At 44.7% G+C, this 15,751-nt stretch overlaps 1 protein-coding gene across 1 annotated transcript; it reads right to left on the reverse strand.

Annotated features, from left to right (window-relative positions):
* Positions 1-247: 247 nt before the first annotated feature.
* PSMD3 (proteasome 26S subunit, non-ATPase 3) lies at positions 248-15,049 on the reverse strand. The gene is made up of 12 exons (XM_066588160.1): positions 14,849-15,049; positions 11,241-11,431; positions 11,020-11,157; positions 8,876-9,012; positions 7,166-7,356; positions 5,302-5,405; positions 5,100-5,214; positions 4,606-4,725; positions 3,840-3,943; positions 3,474-3,629; positions 2,993-3,043; positions 248-1,024 (listed from the first exon to the last, which is right to left on the reverse strand). Exons 1-12 carry the CDS (start codon positions 14,964-14,966, stop codon positions 947-949), a joined length of 1,503 nt encoding a protein of 500 aa, XP_066444257.1. The 5' UTR covers positions 14,967-15,049; the 3' UTR covers positions 248-946.
* Positions 15,050-15,751: the final 702 nt, after the last annotated feature.

The following is a 15,751-nucleotide window of genomic DNA, read 5'->3' on the forward strand; positions in this document are numbered from 1 at the left end:
ATGAGGGGCATATAAGCAGATTTTTGTTTCTCAATACCATGTTTCATATGGTCAAAACAGAAGAATTCTAGGCTATACATGATTTTCTCCGTTTCCTGCCAACATTGCGAAACTCCCTGAATGTGAAGCTCTAGACATAATTGTAACTAAAGTGCCTAATGGCTGGTGTATATCGCCCCCTGCTGGCCCAATGACAGCAATAAACAACCGTTCTTGATCAGGTTATGCAAATGAACCACAAAGAACATTTGGTTACAAACAGCTTTTAATGACTTACTAAAGAGCAAAATGAAAACGTGATGTGTGTCCTCACCGTACAGTCTTGATTGTTAAAATGATACAAAAAAAAAAAAAAAATTACTTGGATGTCCAAGATCCTGTCTTTAAGTTAATGACTCCTGGTCACCGAACCCAGCAAATCCTTTACTGAAGGACAGTAACATTATTGGTACAATTTATAAAATGGGCCACGCTCTTCCTTGTGCAACTGGATGTAAGCACTAAGGAGAAAGATTTCAGGTGTTAAAAACATAAAAGTAAGCCCAAAGTTCTAAATTTGTAAGTGAGGGCTAACCAGGAGGGTCTCATTAATACACCATGTTGTGCTGGCTTCATACAGTGCAGGTTGGCACAGTTGGAAGCCATGAGTGGGTCCTAAGTAGATAAGAATTACATTTTTTTTTCAGATGCAAGTCATGTAAAAATAAAAATCCTGCCATAACTGCGTTGCGATAAGCCAGCCTAATAGAGGACGAGCTGGCAGTCCTGTCACAGTGTATCTGAATAGTTGGCTGGCTCTCCACTGAGTAGACATGCAGTTATCTTTTTTTACAGAATGACCAATACAGAGGGGAAGAGGAGCGCTGGTCGCACAGGAAGAGGCTTGAAACCAAAACCAAAAAACCCCTATAATAAACATAAGTGTAAGCATAGATAAGAGGGAGGGTCACGGGAATCCATCGTCGTCATCTTCTGCCATCTCTTTAGCAAATTCTAAGTCCTGCTGCTCTCTTTCACGCCGTTCCTGTGAAGAGAAAGACGTGACGTCAGTGCTGGAAAGACAGGAGAATGAATACAGCCAAGGTATGTTACAGCCTCTAGGGCAGTGGTTTATACAAGTATTGCTCTCTAGAGGTTGTACAGTTGGGGAGGAGGCGGTGTACAACGTACATCACAGTTGCTTCCCCGGTCACTTACTTTGAGGGTTGTAGAGCTCCACAAAAACGTCAAGCCAACCAATAGAGTGGAGAGTTATTACACACTGACCGAAATAACACTAGTCAGTATGTAACATGCACAGTGGAAATCTGCAGCAATTTACAGTACCAGTGTGTGGAGGCTAACACAGGCCCATGCACACATACTAGAAAATGACCGCACGGAAATTAGTGTGCGCTGGATTTTAGGATCTGCAGCATGTTCGTTCTGTTACAGAAATGCAAAGGGTGAAATCCACAACAAAATGTGGAAGAAAATATTTGCATTTGTTGGAGATTTGCATCTGGACCTGGCCTTACTGACCAACTATGGAATGCCTACCTGGCAATGAGAGGGTGACAGAACTCAAAATTAACACACAGTTTAATAAATATTCATGGCAAGCATCCTTAAAGGGATATTTCCATCCTAAGTATGAATACTTTAAAAGCTGCCCCCAATGCCATTCTGTGCAGCCCCAATCATCTAGACACAAAAATATATATGTGTAGCTCCTCGCATGTAGCTTTCATGTCAGGGTGAAGAGGAGGGGCACATAGCAGGGCAACAGACAAGTACTAAGGGTGCGCTGTGTAGTCCTGTCTGGGTCCTCTATATATTAGGACAAGTACTAAGGGTGCACTGTGTAGCCATGCCTGGGTCCCCTATATATTAGGATAAGTACTAAGGGTGCCCTGTGTAGTCATGTCTGGGTCCCCTATATATTAGGATAAGTACTAAGGGTGCACTGTGTAGTCATGTCTGGGTCTCCCATATATTAGGACAAGCACTAAGGGTGCGCTGTGTAGTCCTGTCTGGGTCCTCTATATATTAGGACAAGTACTAAGGGTGCACTGTGTAGCCATGCCTGGGTCCCCTATATATTAGGATAAGTACTAAGGGTGCACTGTGTAGTCCTGTCTGGGTCCCCTATATATTAGGACAAGTACTTAGGGTGCACTGTGTAGTCATGTCGGAGTCCCCGATATACTACACTCCTCTCTAAAGTGCTGACTAGGAGAAAAGGTAACCCCCCCATTCTCCCAATAGGTCCTGGAAGTGGAATTTACTTTAAATTATGGCATATACTTAGAAAATACCATAAATGTCTCAGATGAGAATACCCTTGGAAGTGGTTCAGTATGGCAACGTGGCCTCAGACCAGAAAACATTGGGCACCCTACTTTACATGGAAACATTCCTATAACAGTGATAATGGACAATATAATTACATTATATTACATTACAGCTAGAGATAGAAACAGCACTTACTGCGCTGATCAGAACTTGACAACCTTGGGCAGACTCGCTGCAAATTATCCACAGCTTAGCTGTAGGAAATCCACAGTGGCAGAACTGAAACCAAACTGTATGGTTGTTTGTAGCAGAAATGTTGTGATTTGCTGAGGATTTTGCCCTATGCATCACAAGTCGTGACATCCACAGTGAAAATCTATTGCATAAACTGGCAAGATGCAGATTTAAAATACGCACATCCACTTCTGTGCAAAGTTTTTCTGCAGCCTGTGGGTGAGATCTGTTTAAATCGGATCCATTTTGGCTACTGTAAGTGCTGTGAATTTTCTGCAAGAGCAAAAACGCAGTAGACCCATCTTGTGTGGCCGTCCCCTTAAAATGGTCCTGTCAACTATATACAATATACATATTCTGGTGATGGGTAGGGGGGAAAATCTACTCAAACTGCTTGTCTTTTTGAGACAAGTTCACAAACCACAGAATCAACCCTCCCCACGACAGCGCTCTTGTATCTATGTTGTCATCTTGTGATGCTCACCTCAGCGGATTCCAAGTCTTTGTTGTAGGATTTGGGGGGGAATCTCATAGCCTGTTGGACAAGAATGAAAAGTAAAATTTAATTCAAATACACAGAAACGGCAGAGTAACAAGGGCAGCTGAAGACGGATGCGTAGAGGTCTACAGAAAGCGCTATAGACCTCTATGTGGCTGGCTTCAGCTGCTGAGAGGAGCCAAAAAGCATCAAGGACAGCCGAGAGGGGCACAGCGCTTGGGTGAGTGCTTCAGCCTCCTCGTTCTAATGATCAGAATCTAAGTAGCAGGACCCCCACTGGTCACAATTTTTGATACGATTCACTGACATGTCAAACGTTTGTGTAAAGTGCAGTTACTCTTTAAATCATATATATGGTACATGGGGGGACTGACAGTACGAAGCACTCTGAAAATGACATTACATCTCTACAGAGTATACACACACACACACAAATATATATATTTGTTCCTCCCTTAATATTTACCTTGACAGACATATTGTGTATGTCTAGACAGAATGAAATGCGTTGATGGAAGGCCAACTGCGGTTCCCTTGTAGAATAGATATCAGTCATCTCTTTAGACTGGACGTATCCCTTCTCATGATTAATACTGGCCTCAATCACCCCATCACGGATTGCCTGCATTAAAAGAGGTCAAAACATTTTTTTTTTCACATGCAGACAAAATGTTGTTGGTATTGAGTGAACATAGTGACGCGATTCTGTGCCTTTTATCATTGTGGTTGTTTGTACAGTACTGATTATTCTGTTCGTGCTAAGTATCTAAGTGACCATGTTTCTAGAGACGAGATAGAATGTGGGAGAGTGTGTCCATGGCTGTCCACTCACCTTAGCCACTATGAACTCTGCATCCTCTGGACTGTCCAGCTGCAGTTTCTGAGCAATGTCTGGCAGTGAAATCCGGGAATATGACAGACTAATCATACGCACACCTAAAAGAGAAGGAACAGATATTATAGAAAGCTCACAGATAACATGTAGAAATACAAGCTCACATCCGCATTGTGGGTTCTGTGTTCTGCTACATTATGGAAGCAGGAAAATGGAATCTGCTGGCTGAATGGATCCGTCTCATGATGGTGCTGAAGGACCCCATTGACTATATTGGGGTCGATTTGGATTCAGCTTGGCTGTCCAGCATTTTACAGGACAAAACAGAGCCAGTTCTATTTCATCTTGTATTTTAACAGAAGTCAACAATAGAGGTCCGAATGGAACCGCTGATGTGAACAAGCCTTAAGCCTCTCAAATAAAGCTTATGATACACTGCAACCTTGTGAAATGTAAGACCAAATGACGACTATTCAAAAGAATGGCCATCTATGTATGGCATGAATGGTCCGAGTCCACCAGAGCGGCTCTCCATTCTGATTCATAGAATAGGCTCTCTTTTGACACAACCCTTTCAAGCACCTCCAGCCTATAGCCGACCATACACAATAAGTACCTCTTGGTTAAGAGGTTGTTCAACCAACAGGCGTCTCTCCCAATACAGCAAAATGCTCATGAGGGATAAATGTTTATTGCTATGGGCAGTGGGTAATAAGGTTTTGCTAGAGAACATACTGCTCCTTATACGATTTAGTCTTCCTACCTGTCTTGATGACATTATGTCTCAGCCGGATGATAAGGGTGTATGTGCCATCTGCCTGGAACTTCTCACAGAACTGCTCCAGCACCTGATTGAATTTGGACAGGTTGCCCGTGCGCACAGCTGTAAAAGAAAATGAGTTTTTAGGAAATTCAATGTATAAAGAGAAGTCTTATAATAAATTACATTTACTAGATGTGAACACTATAATCAGCTAGTATGTCAGGCAGAGGAACAGTCATTGAGGACAAAAGGGTCTTGTGTGTAACTTTTCCTATTCTTGTTGATCCACAATTTTCGTATGCAGTTGTTCCTTCGATGCATGCCCACTGGCAGCAAAATAATTACATAACGATGTGTGTGGGTGCGTCACTAATGAGCAGAGCCGCAGGTTTACATTGTGCACATATTCTCCTTTTCAATCAATATCTATCCCGAATGCCTGCAGTTTGTTCCTAGAGACAAGGGACGTGACTACGAATGAATGAATCACTTACCTTGAGTAAGCAGGAAATAAGGCATTAAAGACCTTTTCAATGAGTGTTGTCTGAACTGAAGACGATCTGGAATTTCCCCCAACAACAGCTCCACCACAATTAGAAGTTTGTGAACCTAAGAAGAAAGGATCAGATCACACAATTTGTACCGTAGGATCTAAAATGGTTTGGATTAGGATTTGTATAGAACATAACTGCTTACCGTTTGTTTGAAGCCCACTGCTGTATGCTGGGGAGCCTTTCTTAGAGCATTAGTTAAGGTCCTTCTTGCTTCAGAATATTCCAACTGAATGGCTTTAATGCGGCCTAAGAGGCGATACATGCAACATTACAAATAGAACTATGCAGAGTACAGGAATTGCAGGGACTTTAACTTTTAAAGGCTGGGCTACAGACAGCAGGATATAGTGATAGATACACCGATTTCAGCCTTCTGTCACTTGTACCGATCGGTTCAGTGGCTTTGTAAATCTTACTTTTGAAAGTTTGCATGGCTGGACTGGCGAAGAATCCAAGGAAGCTCATGATATTCATATATGTACATTCCTCCTTCCAGGTGCTGATTGACAGGTCCTTCTGTCTTACTGTGTGCAAGGAGAGACCTGACAATCAGCATCTGGAGGGAGGGGGAACAGCTGGGTGTGTGGTTGCATATTGAATATATATGAACTTCATTTGACTTCTTTCCGGTTCAGTCCTACAGAGTTTCCAAATTAAGATTTGCAAAACCTCTAAAATCAATCAGTACAAGTAACAGAAGGCTGAAATCTGCATGCTTGTCCCATACTATGCTGCCCGCAGCACAATAGAAGGCAAGAGAATAATGCAAATCAAACAGTTGACATGTCAATGTCATAATTCATATTTCTATACATTTATTTTGAACACGATGGTCTAGAGACATTAGGGAACACGTTTCTCATTGATGGGGGTCTGTCTGCTTGGGTCCCTACCGATCATGAAAAATGGGGTCCCGTGTTTCCGTGTGAAAGGAGCGGAAGTCATAAGGACAAGGCACCCCAGTTCTCTGGATCAGTGGGGATTCAAGCAATGGGACCCCCCCTTCCTCACAGATCAAACACTTATGCCCTATCCCGTGGGTAGGGCATAAGCGTCTGATATCTAAAAAAATACCTTTAAAAAATTTACAAGCTTAAATTGGTATAAAATAAAAGAGAAAAAAATAGTATATTCACCTATTCCAGCAGTGTGCTGTCCAGTGCCTGCCCCTCAGAACCCAGAAGAAGCCAGCGGATAGTCACGTGCCATGCACTGTGCACGCAACCACTCAGCCAATCATAGGCTTCAGCTGCGATTCTTTTGCGGGCACTGAAATCCATAATTGGCACAATCAGAAGCATGTTACCACCCACCAGCTTTCTCTGGGTCCCAAATGAGGGCGACTGGAGCTCCAGTGCTGGACGGGGAGCCACTAAAGTAGGTAAGTATTGATTTTTTTTCAATTTTACACCACTTAAAGCCTGTATTGTTTTCAAAGTCCAGGACCTCCTCCCACAGGTAAGGGGCCCTGATCTCAATTCTGACCAGATCGGATCTACATGGCGTTTTGCTGTCTGAAACTAGTCAGTTTCTCAGTCTGAGATATTACATGCACCCCATCACAGAAATGGCCTAAAGGCGGATGCAGACACTCCTGTCACAGTTGCTAATCACAAAGCTCCTGTCAAAGATGTAACAGAGGAAATCATAGCTCATCCTCCTGACTGTATATTACTTATGGTCTGTAGCTTATTTAGGCGAATATAGAAGGTAATGATAATTAAACTGCTCCCCCAGTGGGCACAAATGGTACAGCCTCTAGCTAATGCTGCACCATGGGATACATTTAAAATTAAAAAATCTCATCCTCAAGATGGTGCCCAATAAGAATCAGACAGGGGGCTGCACTGCAGGAAAGTGGCTGAAATGCACAAAGAAGACATCCAGGTGTGGAGGCAATCAGGTGAGGGAAGTAGGGATGTAAAAATGTGTTTTTGCTGGTGTGGCCCTTTGGCAATGGCGTCATCTAACATAACCCAAACCTTGCTATATTCTCGTGTACTTACCTGTATAATACAAGTATCTGGCCCACTCATTGTTATTAGCTAGCTCGGGGAAAACAGACTTTGCATCCAGTTTCTCAGCTTGATCGTACAGGTTGTAATGCAAGTAGTTTCTGAGGAGCAGATTAAGCAGTGTGGCCTGTCCATCCGCATCATGCCGGAGTGTGGCTGTGCGCAGTCTTGCATGCAGGAAGCTGTACAATGCAAGAATTTAGAATAACCAAGTTGTCAAATAAGATCTGGTTCTCTAATAAATCTTATAAATGTAAATGCTGTTGCCTGGGGAAATCAACCAATAATTAGTGAACTCTTTTTGGAAAGCTATAATCAGTAATTCATTTACATACAGTAGCATTAAATGTATTCTATATTTGTTATGTACAAGCTGATCTTGGCAATAGAGGCAGCAGGAAAAGACTGTCTATTTGCTTAAAGGGGTTGTGCCAAATTTGAATTATCACCTATCCATAGAACACAGACCCCCATCAATCCCAAGAATGGGCCTCCAATGATCCCTTAGCCTCACTGCAGGGTTAATGCACCCATGGTAGTGATAAGGAAATTGAATAGAGTGATGGTCATTCATGTGCAGCGTTGCTCCATTCATCTTCACTGGGACTGCTGGAGATGGCCGAGCGCTTGTTCTCGGCTATTTCTGTTAGCCCCATTAAAATGAATGGAATGGCACCGCGCATGTGCGACCACTGCTCCATTCAATCGTCATGTCACTGCAGATAGGCGGCATGAGTGCCGAGACCCCCACCGATCAGACTTATCACCTATTTTAGGAATACATAATAGTTTATTCTGGTATAACCCCTTTAAGCAAATCCATACAGAAGTTTCTATAAACAGGTTAACTACACCAATTTCTTTGGACATAATTCATAAATTGAGGAATCTGTCATAATTTAAGAGCGGATCCCGTGTCTTAAATTGTAATTGGGACATGTAAAAAGGGTAGACTAAGTATTGTACAGCCATACCAGCCTTGGCAGTCAGACACCCCCTCCTGAGATAATCTGCTTACGCTGCACTATTAATACAAGTGATTTGAGGTATAAAGTAGCGGCAAAAAGCAACCCTATCAGATTAAAGAACAAGCTGGGGATTTTAAAATCGCCATCGCGTACATTATTGCCTACGGCAAATCCGACACACATGAACATAGCCTAATTATGCACCACATCCATACAGTGCTCTTTGTGTCCATTCCCTGCAGCCATGATGTCCAACAGCCACTCTTGGACTCACACAGTATTTTGCGCTCAGTTTAACGGAAAATACTTCTTATAGAATTCCTTTATGTTTTGATAATTTTATAACCCATTTTTACAGTTAAAGACTTCCTTCAATAATATTCCAGTCCTATACTGGTCTGGTGTAGCAGGTGATTTTTGAGAATAGCTTTGACCCTTTGGAGATGGGAAAAAAAAAAATCATCACACCCTTACTTTGTTCATTATGGGACAGAGACAGTCAAGTGCATCACTCAGCTATCTCCATACACAGTGAATGGAGCAATGGTCACACATACTTAGGGAGCTTTTCGCATGATCTCTGGGGGTTCCAGCAAACTGCACCAACCCCCTCCCCAGCGGTCATATGTAGGTGATCGCGCTGTTTGTGGGATAACCCCTATAATGATAGCTGAGAACAGCTGGCAAACACTCGATGCTGCAGAATAGAAATTAGAGTGCAAAAAGAGCCTACCTTCTGACAACATCCAGCTTGTTGAGGAATTCATAGATGCGAGAATGGTAGTAGTAGCATTTGGCCACTATTATGTCCAGAGCTCGTCTGTTCTGAGGGCTGATCTTCTGCATCAAGTCATCCGACACCTTCTGTGCCTGAAAGTGATACAAACAGTTGAGAAATGAGAATCCTCATGTTTCTAATTTGCAAACAATAAGGCCTCATGTCCACGGGGAAAATCAGGCCCGCTACGGATTCTCCATGGAGAATCCGTAGCGGGTCCCTCCTGCCCTGTGGACATGATGCTAAAAAAAAAAAAAAATCAGAATAAACTTACCCGCAGGGGTCCGTGCGTGTCTTCCTTCCGTCGCGGCCGGATCTTCATTCTTCGGCTGGCGGATGTGCTCGGCACGCCGGCAGCGTGCCGCGCACATGCGCCGTGCACATCCGCCGGGCTGAAGAAAAGATCCGGCCGTGAGGAAGGGAAGACACACACGGTCCGCTGCGGGTAAGTTTATTCTTATTTTAGGTCTCCCGCGGATCCGGACGGCTTCCATAGAAGCCTGCGGGAGCCGTCCCCGCGGGAGACCCGCATGAAAATGGAGCATGTCCATTTTTTTTCATGCTCCAGGATTTTTTAAATTCACTTTTATTGACCATCCGCGGGTATTTATCTACCCGTGGGTGGTCAAGTCCTGGGTAAGCTACACTATACAAGTTTTGCAGGCCATATGAAACTCTATGGGATTAATTCAGCAATACTGGATGCATCTCGTCACATAGAATTACTTTGAAATATGGAGTGATCCACACCATTCTAGACTGGTCACACGGCTCAGCTGCAGTGAATATTCACCCTTCTGCCTACGTCACATCCACTCCTCTTTCTTTCAGTCCTGTCTCTGCACACCAGCCTTCTCTATGTAGGACATGTGCCATTAGGGTACGGGCACACATTGAGGAAATGGCGCAGATTTTCCGCAGCAGAAAATCTAAACCAAAATCCGTATCAAAACCACGTCAAAAACTGTACCAAAACCTGCACCATTGGTGTGGCTAATGATACAGATCTATAGCAGGTTTGCCCCTTTCAATTGAAGGGATGACGCCAACTGAGGATCTGCGTCAAAAGTCTGCACCAATGGTGTGGGTTTTGTCATGGTTTTTCATGCTGTGAAAAATCCGTACCACGGGGCGGATTTGAGGATGAGGTTTTCAAAATCTCATCCACATGCTGCAGAAAAAAATCCACTGCACATATTTATATGTGGTGTAGAATTTAAATTAGCAGCACATCAATTATAGCACCGGATTTTGGGTGCATTCTTTACCGCATTAAATGAGAGTGAATTCTGTACCAAAATCCATATTAAGATCGGCACCAAATGGTGCGTTTTTTAAAATGAGAATTTTGCACTGACATTCTGCCCCATCTTCTGCGATGGGTGGTGAGATGGGCAGAGGATGGGGATTGGGGTTGCTCTTGAGCCGACAGAGAAGCCAGCAGAAGGGCTGATGAACTGTGAACAGGAGAGATGATGGAAACGGCTGCAACAAGAAGTTGCGGCTGCAAATATAGCAGCGGTGAATAGAGGGGAACGTGTGATATGACTACAAAGGTATATAGTTGGCTTTATGAATGGGCAGAGTAGGGAGTTTTTAACACCCTAGTTTATGGCCAGAAACCCCCTTTAAGTCCTGTTTGACAAAGGATTACTGTGCTTATAACAGTGCAGGCATCCTGTTGAGTTACGGCTAACTCCAGCAGCAGGGAATAGAAGAAGCACTTAAACTTTGGCGCAGTGACCTGGATACTTTGACCAAATGGCTGGAGCACAGCTTTGTAGTAGTGCACCAAGCAGATATTGTGATTTGTACCGTCTTATACTTACAACCATACAAAATGGTAAGTTTTAACCATTTCAGTTGAACTACATGAAGCAGAGTACTTTCCCTTTTGGGATCCCCTCATCTGCAGGTGGAGGCTTTTAACAAGCGCAGAAGACTTTACCTATAGCATTTAGGATTACAGTGTCCTTCATAACCTGGAGACGTACATTAAACATCTAAAATGTAGTTGTGATTGGCACTTTAAGGACAATTAAAGAGCCAGGGCCTGCATGGCCACCCCAGCATCCTCCTCCTAGACGCAGCGCTCTCACCTCAGGGTAGCGTTTACTGTTCATCAGGTGAATCACCAGAAGTAGCTGTAGGTACGTTTCCACCTCAGGAAGCAGAGGCGCTGAAGCAGCTTTGCCAGTTCGTGGTCTAAACTGCAAATCCCCCTCCGTGTCCATTAGCTGATTAGATGAAAGGGAGAAGGACGATAGATTACATCCATGCAGTACTGACATTGTATAATAGGTTGCCCTTGCATGCTCACCTCCTCCAGGAAGCTCAGCAGCATGTCACGGGTGGCAGCGTTGGATGTGAAGAAGCCGCTGATTGCTTTATGCAGGACATTGGGGTTCAGGCGACGCGATGTGGAGGGCAATGCTCTCAGGGCGCGGAGTACAAAGCGAGGCTCTTTCCCAGAAACGGCTTTCTCAATCTGCTTCACATGCTCCTTAATGTCTAGAACAGAAGAAATGATCAGAGTAAGAGATGAAACCTCGTTACATAGATGTGTAATACATACGCTCATTCATAGACATATCCTTAGCATTCACAACCCCTGACTTGTAGTAGAAGGCGTCACCGGGGTCTCATTGCTGCCAACATTTCATTTTTCTAACTTAAAAGGGCCGTCCGAGATAAAAGTTTCTTTTGTTAAAAAAAACAAAACAAAAAAAAAAAAACCCTCATGGGGAAAAATAAGAGAGAGCTCATGCTTGCCTCTCCCGGCTCCCCATTACGAGACCTTACAGTACGCCAGCGAGGTGAAGGGGACTCCCTGCCAGTGGTGAGTCCGTAAAAGAGTTTTTACTACTAAAGACATTCTCCCTAAATCCAATCGATGGGTGATAATTGTCAGATCACTGAGGTCTGACCGCTGGGACCCACAGTCATCTATCATTCATTTATATGGGATGGAGGGAGATTGATAAACTCTGTATTAGATGGCTGAGCATATCAACGAGAGGCCAGCGTGCGACGATCAGCAAGTGTGCGGGCTGACAGCACTGGAGTGGGAAGGCAGGTATGTATAACGCCACCCCTGGTCCTACGAGCCCAGAAGCTTACATCATGGGACCTGTTAAATGAATGATGGTCCTAGTGAACCTGTTTATGACACAACTTTATAGCCTTTGATTCCACCTTGTCCTTCAGACCACAAATCCGAGTTTTTAGCTGTTCCTGCACCGCTAGCTAAAAACAAAAAAACATTTCTTGAATGGGTGCATTTCTCAAGTCAACAAAAGGTCTGGAAGAGTATCATTCTTCCTTAGGGAGAGAACGTAGAAGGTGCGAGGAGACTTATAAGGCCACGCATGCTCCTTCAATATGCAATATGTGACAAGGAACAATGCCTCTACAGCACCACCTATGGGAAGACAGCAATCCTGCAAGTCAATGTCAGACCTTTTCACAAGGCCAGTAACATGACAGAATGTTTAGGGGGTTTAGCCCCTCATCAGTATACAGTAGGTTGCTGGAGAGACCTATGACCTGGGTCAGAAAGGGTGCATAATCTGTTTCCCCAAAAATAAGACCTACCCTGATTTTTTCGGGATTTTCAAGAGGCTTGAAATAGAAGGACATAACTTTCCGAGAACACGGGTTTTTGTGAATAAAACAAAATCTTCCTGCTTTATTTAGACGAGTGCTCATTTTAACAGGACAACTGGAGAACGCGTTTCGTTTACATCCAAAAACTATGAGAATAGGGCTGATCCCTCTGCAGTGTGACAGCCCTTCAGATATTTGTAGACCGCTATTAAGTCTCCTCTCAGCCTTCTCTTCTGCAGACTAAACATTCCCAGATCCTTTAACCGTTCTTCATAGAATATGATTTGCAGACCGCTCACCATCGTGGTAACTCTTCTCTGAACTTGCTCCAGTTTGTCTATGTCTTTTATAAAGTGGGGTGCCCAGAACTGGACACAGTATTCCAGATGAGGTCTGACTAAGGAAGAGTAGAGGAGGATAATTACCTCATATAGGGAAAAAAGAGGGCATGCTGCAAAGTTTTTTTCATGTGCAAAAACGAGTAATGAGGATGAACCCATTGAAATGAATTCTAAATCCTGCACTGAGCAGGGGGTCGGACCCGATGACCCTGGAGGTCCCTTCCAACTCCACCATTCTAGGATTCTATGAAAGCACTGGGTTCTATTTTGTGCTTTGCGTTCATGAACTCACTTGTTCGAGTCCTCCCTAAAGGCCCATTTACATGTAACGATTGTCGCCCAAACAAATGAAGTTGAGCGATAATCGTTCAGTGTGAATGTGGAACCCTCTCCGACCCCCCCAAACAAAAAAAAGCTAAACAAAAACGCTTACTTGTTCTCTGTTGTTTAAGCTGACTTTTCATTTTTCATAAAAAACCTCGTTGGCTTCTCACCCTGTGTAAACGCTCCCCGCTCAGTGCTTCCCATAGGATGTGAAGCCGGTGGCAAGTTTTTTCGTGTAAACGCTCTGCACGATTGCTGACGACCTCAGCGATGATGTCAGCGCTCATCCAAAAGGCTGTCGGCCTGTGTAAAAGGGCCAGAACTCTGCTCCCCAGTTATCCCACCTTTCCTCCCCTGTCAATCCCTTATCTGGCTGCTAACTGTCCAGAGAATTCAATCTACTAACATTAACATAAAGGTTGTCCCAACCACCCCCTCCGTGCCCCTCCAGCCTAATCTCCAAATCCCTGCGCCCTTACATCTTCTCCCCACACTATCACACCAGCAGCTTCTACTCCCTTGTCCATTACAAACCCGATAGGCCGGGTCCTCTTCCCCTGTATCGGCCTGTAGGGGTCTGTTCAGACCTACCGATCTGTCGCTTGAAGGAGGTCAGAGCTCGCTCGGGCTGCCTGATTATACAGCAGATACATCGCTGGATGGTTCACATGAGAATCATTCATTCACGTTCGCTGTTTAAGTGAATGAGAAGGACTGAATGATCGGTATTTAAACCGGAATCCGACCCCGTGCCCCCCATGTACCTGTCCGGATTTCTTCTCCTCTGTGCTGTGGACGAGCCGACTGGCGCACATGCGCAGTACAGATGACGCCACGCCGTCTCCAGGCGACGACGCGGATTCCGCAATAATGATTGCAGGACAGATGGCTTCCATTGATTTCAACGGAAGCCGCAGAGTCTGCACAGAATTGCAGCATGCCGAGATTTCTCCTCCGCGAGCAGAAAACCGCAACCGATTTCCGCTTGGTAGATGAAATTGTGTTTTGCCATAGCATGCTATGTGCGGCATTTGCTACGGAATACGGAGGCGTACGCCCGCTCCGAGTTCCGCAATGCAAATCCGCCCGTGTGCAGGCGGCCATAACTGCCGCTAACCATGCACACGACTGCTGAAGACAAAACGTATGTGACCGCCGCAGGAACTTCCATGACCGCCGCAAGAAGAAAGACATTTAAGAGGCGATGTTACGGAGGACAGAATTCTACTTTCAGGACTAGATCTCACGCTTGCGAGTTAACAACACTGCGTGCCGCCAATCCCATGTAGTATCTTGGTGTGTAATACGTGCCACTATACAACATGACGCTATTGTTTTTGCACGTGTATCTCACGCAGCACAATGAAGGTATATCGGCGATCGGTAATGCGTATGACCGCGCAAAACTGCATGGGTGATCCGCCATGAGCCTGCGGTCCGGTCAGCCGCACCTAGAAATAGGGGTCATGTTTATGAAAACAGACAGACTGGCGCTTGCGTAACAATGACTAAGGCATAGCCCTGGCATTACGGGGTTAATAAGGCCGGGGTGTGCAGATATATATATATATATATATATGTATATGCTCCCTGCAGTGAGGAGCCTCGGGGACACGGGGGGATGCACACACACGGCACAGTGCGGGGTCACATATACCTTCCAGGGTCACACTGTCCAGCTCCTTCTTCCCTCCCTCCCCGGTTACGGCCGCCGGCTCCTCCTCCTTCATCTCCACATCCTCCGGTTCTCGCCGTTTCACCGTAGCCTCCTTCATGCTTAGAACCCGGTGCCTGCTGAGGTCGGTTTCCGCTTCCGGTCCGGGAATGACTGGCAAGTCTCAGGCTAAGCCGTGGCGTGAAGGATGCCGGGAAGGGAAGCGCAGGCTGCTCAGTACATTGTCGATCGCATCGAACTGTCCGCTGAGTCACTGAGCGCCGAGTGGGACTGCCGTGTAGTGCGGCGGAGGCGCCGTGTACCACACATGTAGTGCTAACAGTTATGTCACCGCTCACAATCCGTCACTAGTACAGGGAATAAACTGAAATGATGAAACTAGTTACAAGAAAACCTGCCTGTTGCCCGTAGCAACCAATCACACAGCAGCTATCATTCCTTAGAGGACTGCTGGACAATAAAAGCTGTTCTGTGATTGGTTGCTATGGGCAACAGGCAGGCGTTTATTGTAAACAGGCCTATTTGTCACTAAGTGATTTACAGACAGTATTCACACACCATTACTGCATTGTGAGATGCACAAGAATCGCACATGAAAGAAAAAACACGTTATTTTAAATGGGTGTAATTGCGCAATTTGTTGTGAGATAGAAAAATCGCAGCATGTCCTATTTTTGGGCGAATCTGTAAGAAATCGCCCATTGTTTCCTATGGGAGGCAAAATAAAATCGCATTGCACTTGCATGTAAATGCGATTTTAATGCAAACGCAATGCGATCTATCATTACTATTGAAACGACCGGTATTTTCACACAAAAAAGTGCATAAAAATCGCATTGCAGCGCAGCATTTTCCTTGCGCTTGCAGGACAAATCATAGGGTTAT

Source organism: Eleutherodactylus coqui, chromosome 13, assembly GCF_035609145.1.
Source record: "Eleutherodactylus coqui strain aEleCoq1 chromosome 13, aEleCoq1.hap1, whole genome shotgun sequence".
NCBI lineage: Eukaryota > Metazoa > Chordata > Amphibia > Anura > Eleutherodactylidae > Eleutherodactylus > Eleutherodactylus coqui.

Bases quoted from the DNA above. Each gene is read 5' to 3' on its own strand.
- PSMD3 (XM_066588160.1), bottom strand. From the start codon at position 14,966: ATGAAGGAGGCTACGGTGAAACGGCGAGAACCGGAGGATGTGGAGATG. The intron at 5,215-5,301 runs GTAAGCAGTTAT...CTTTCTTCTTAG, and splicing joins CAGTGGGCTTCAAACAAACG to GTTCACAAACTTCTAATTGT. The intron at 4,726-5,099 runs GTAAGTGATTCA...TTTCTTTTACAG, and splicing joins TTATTTCCTGCTTACTCAAG to CTGTGCGCACGGGCAACCTG.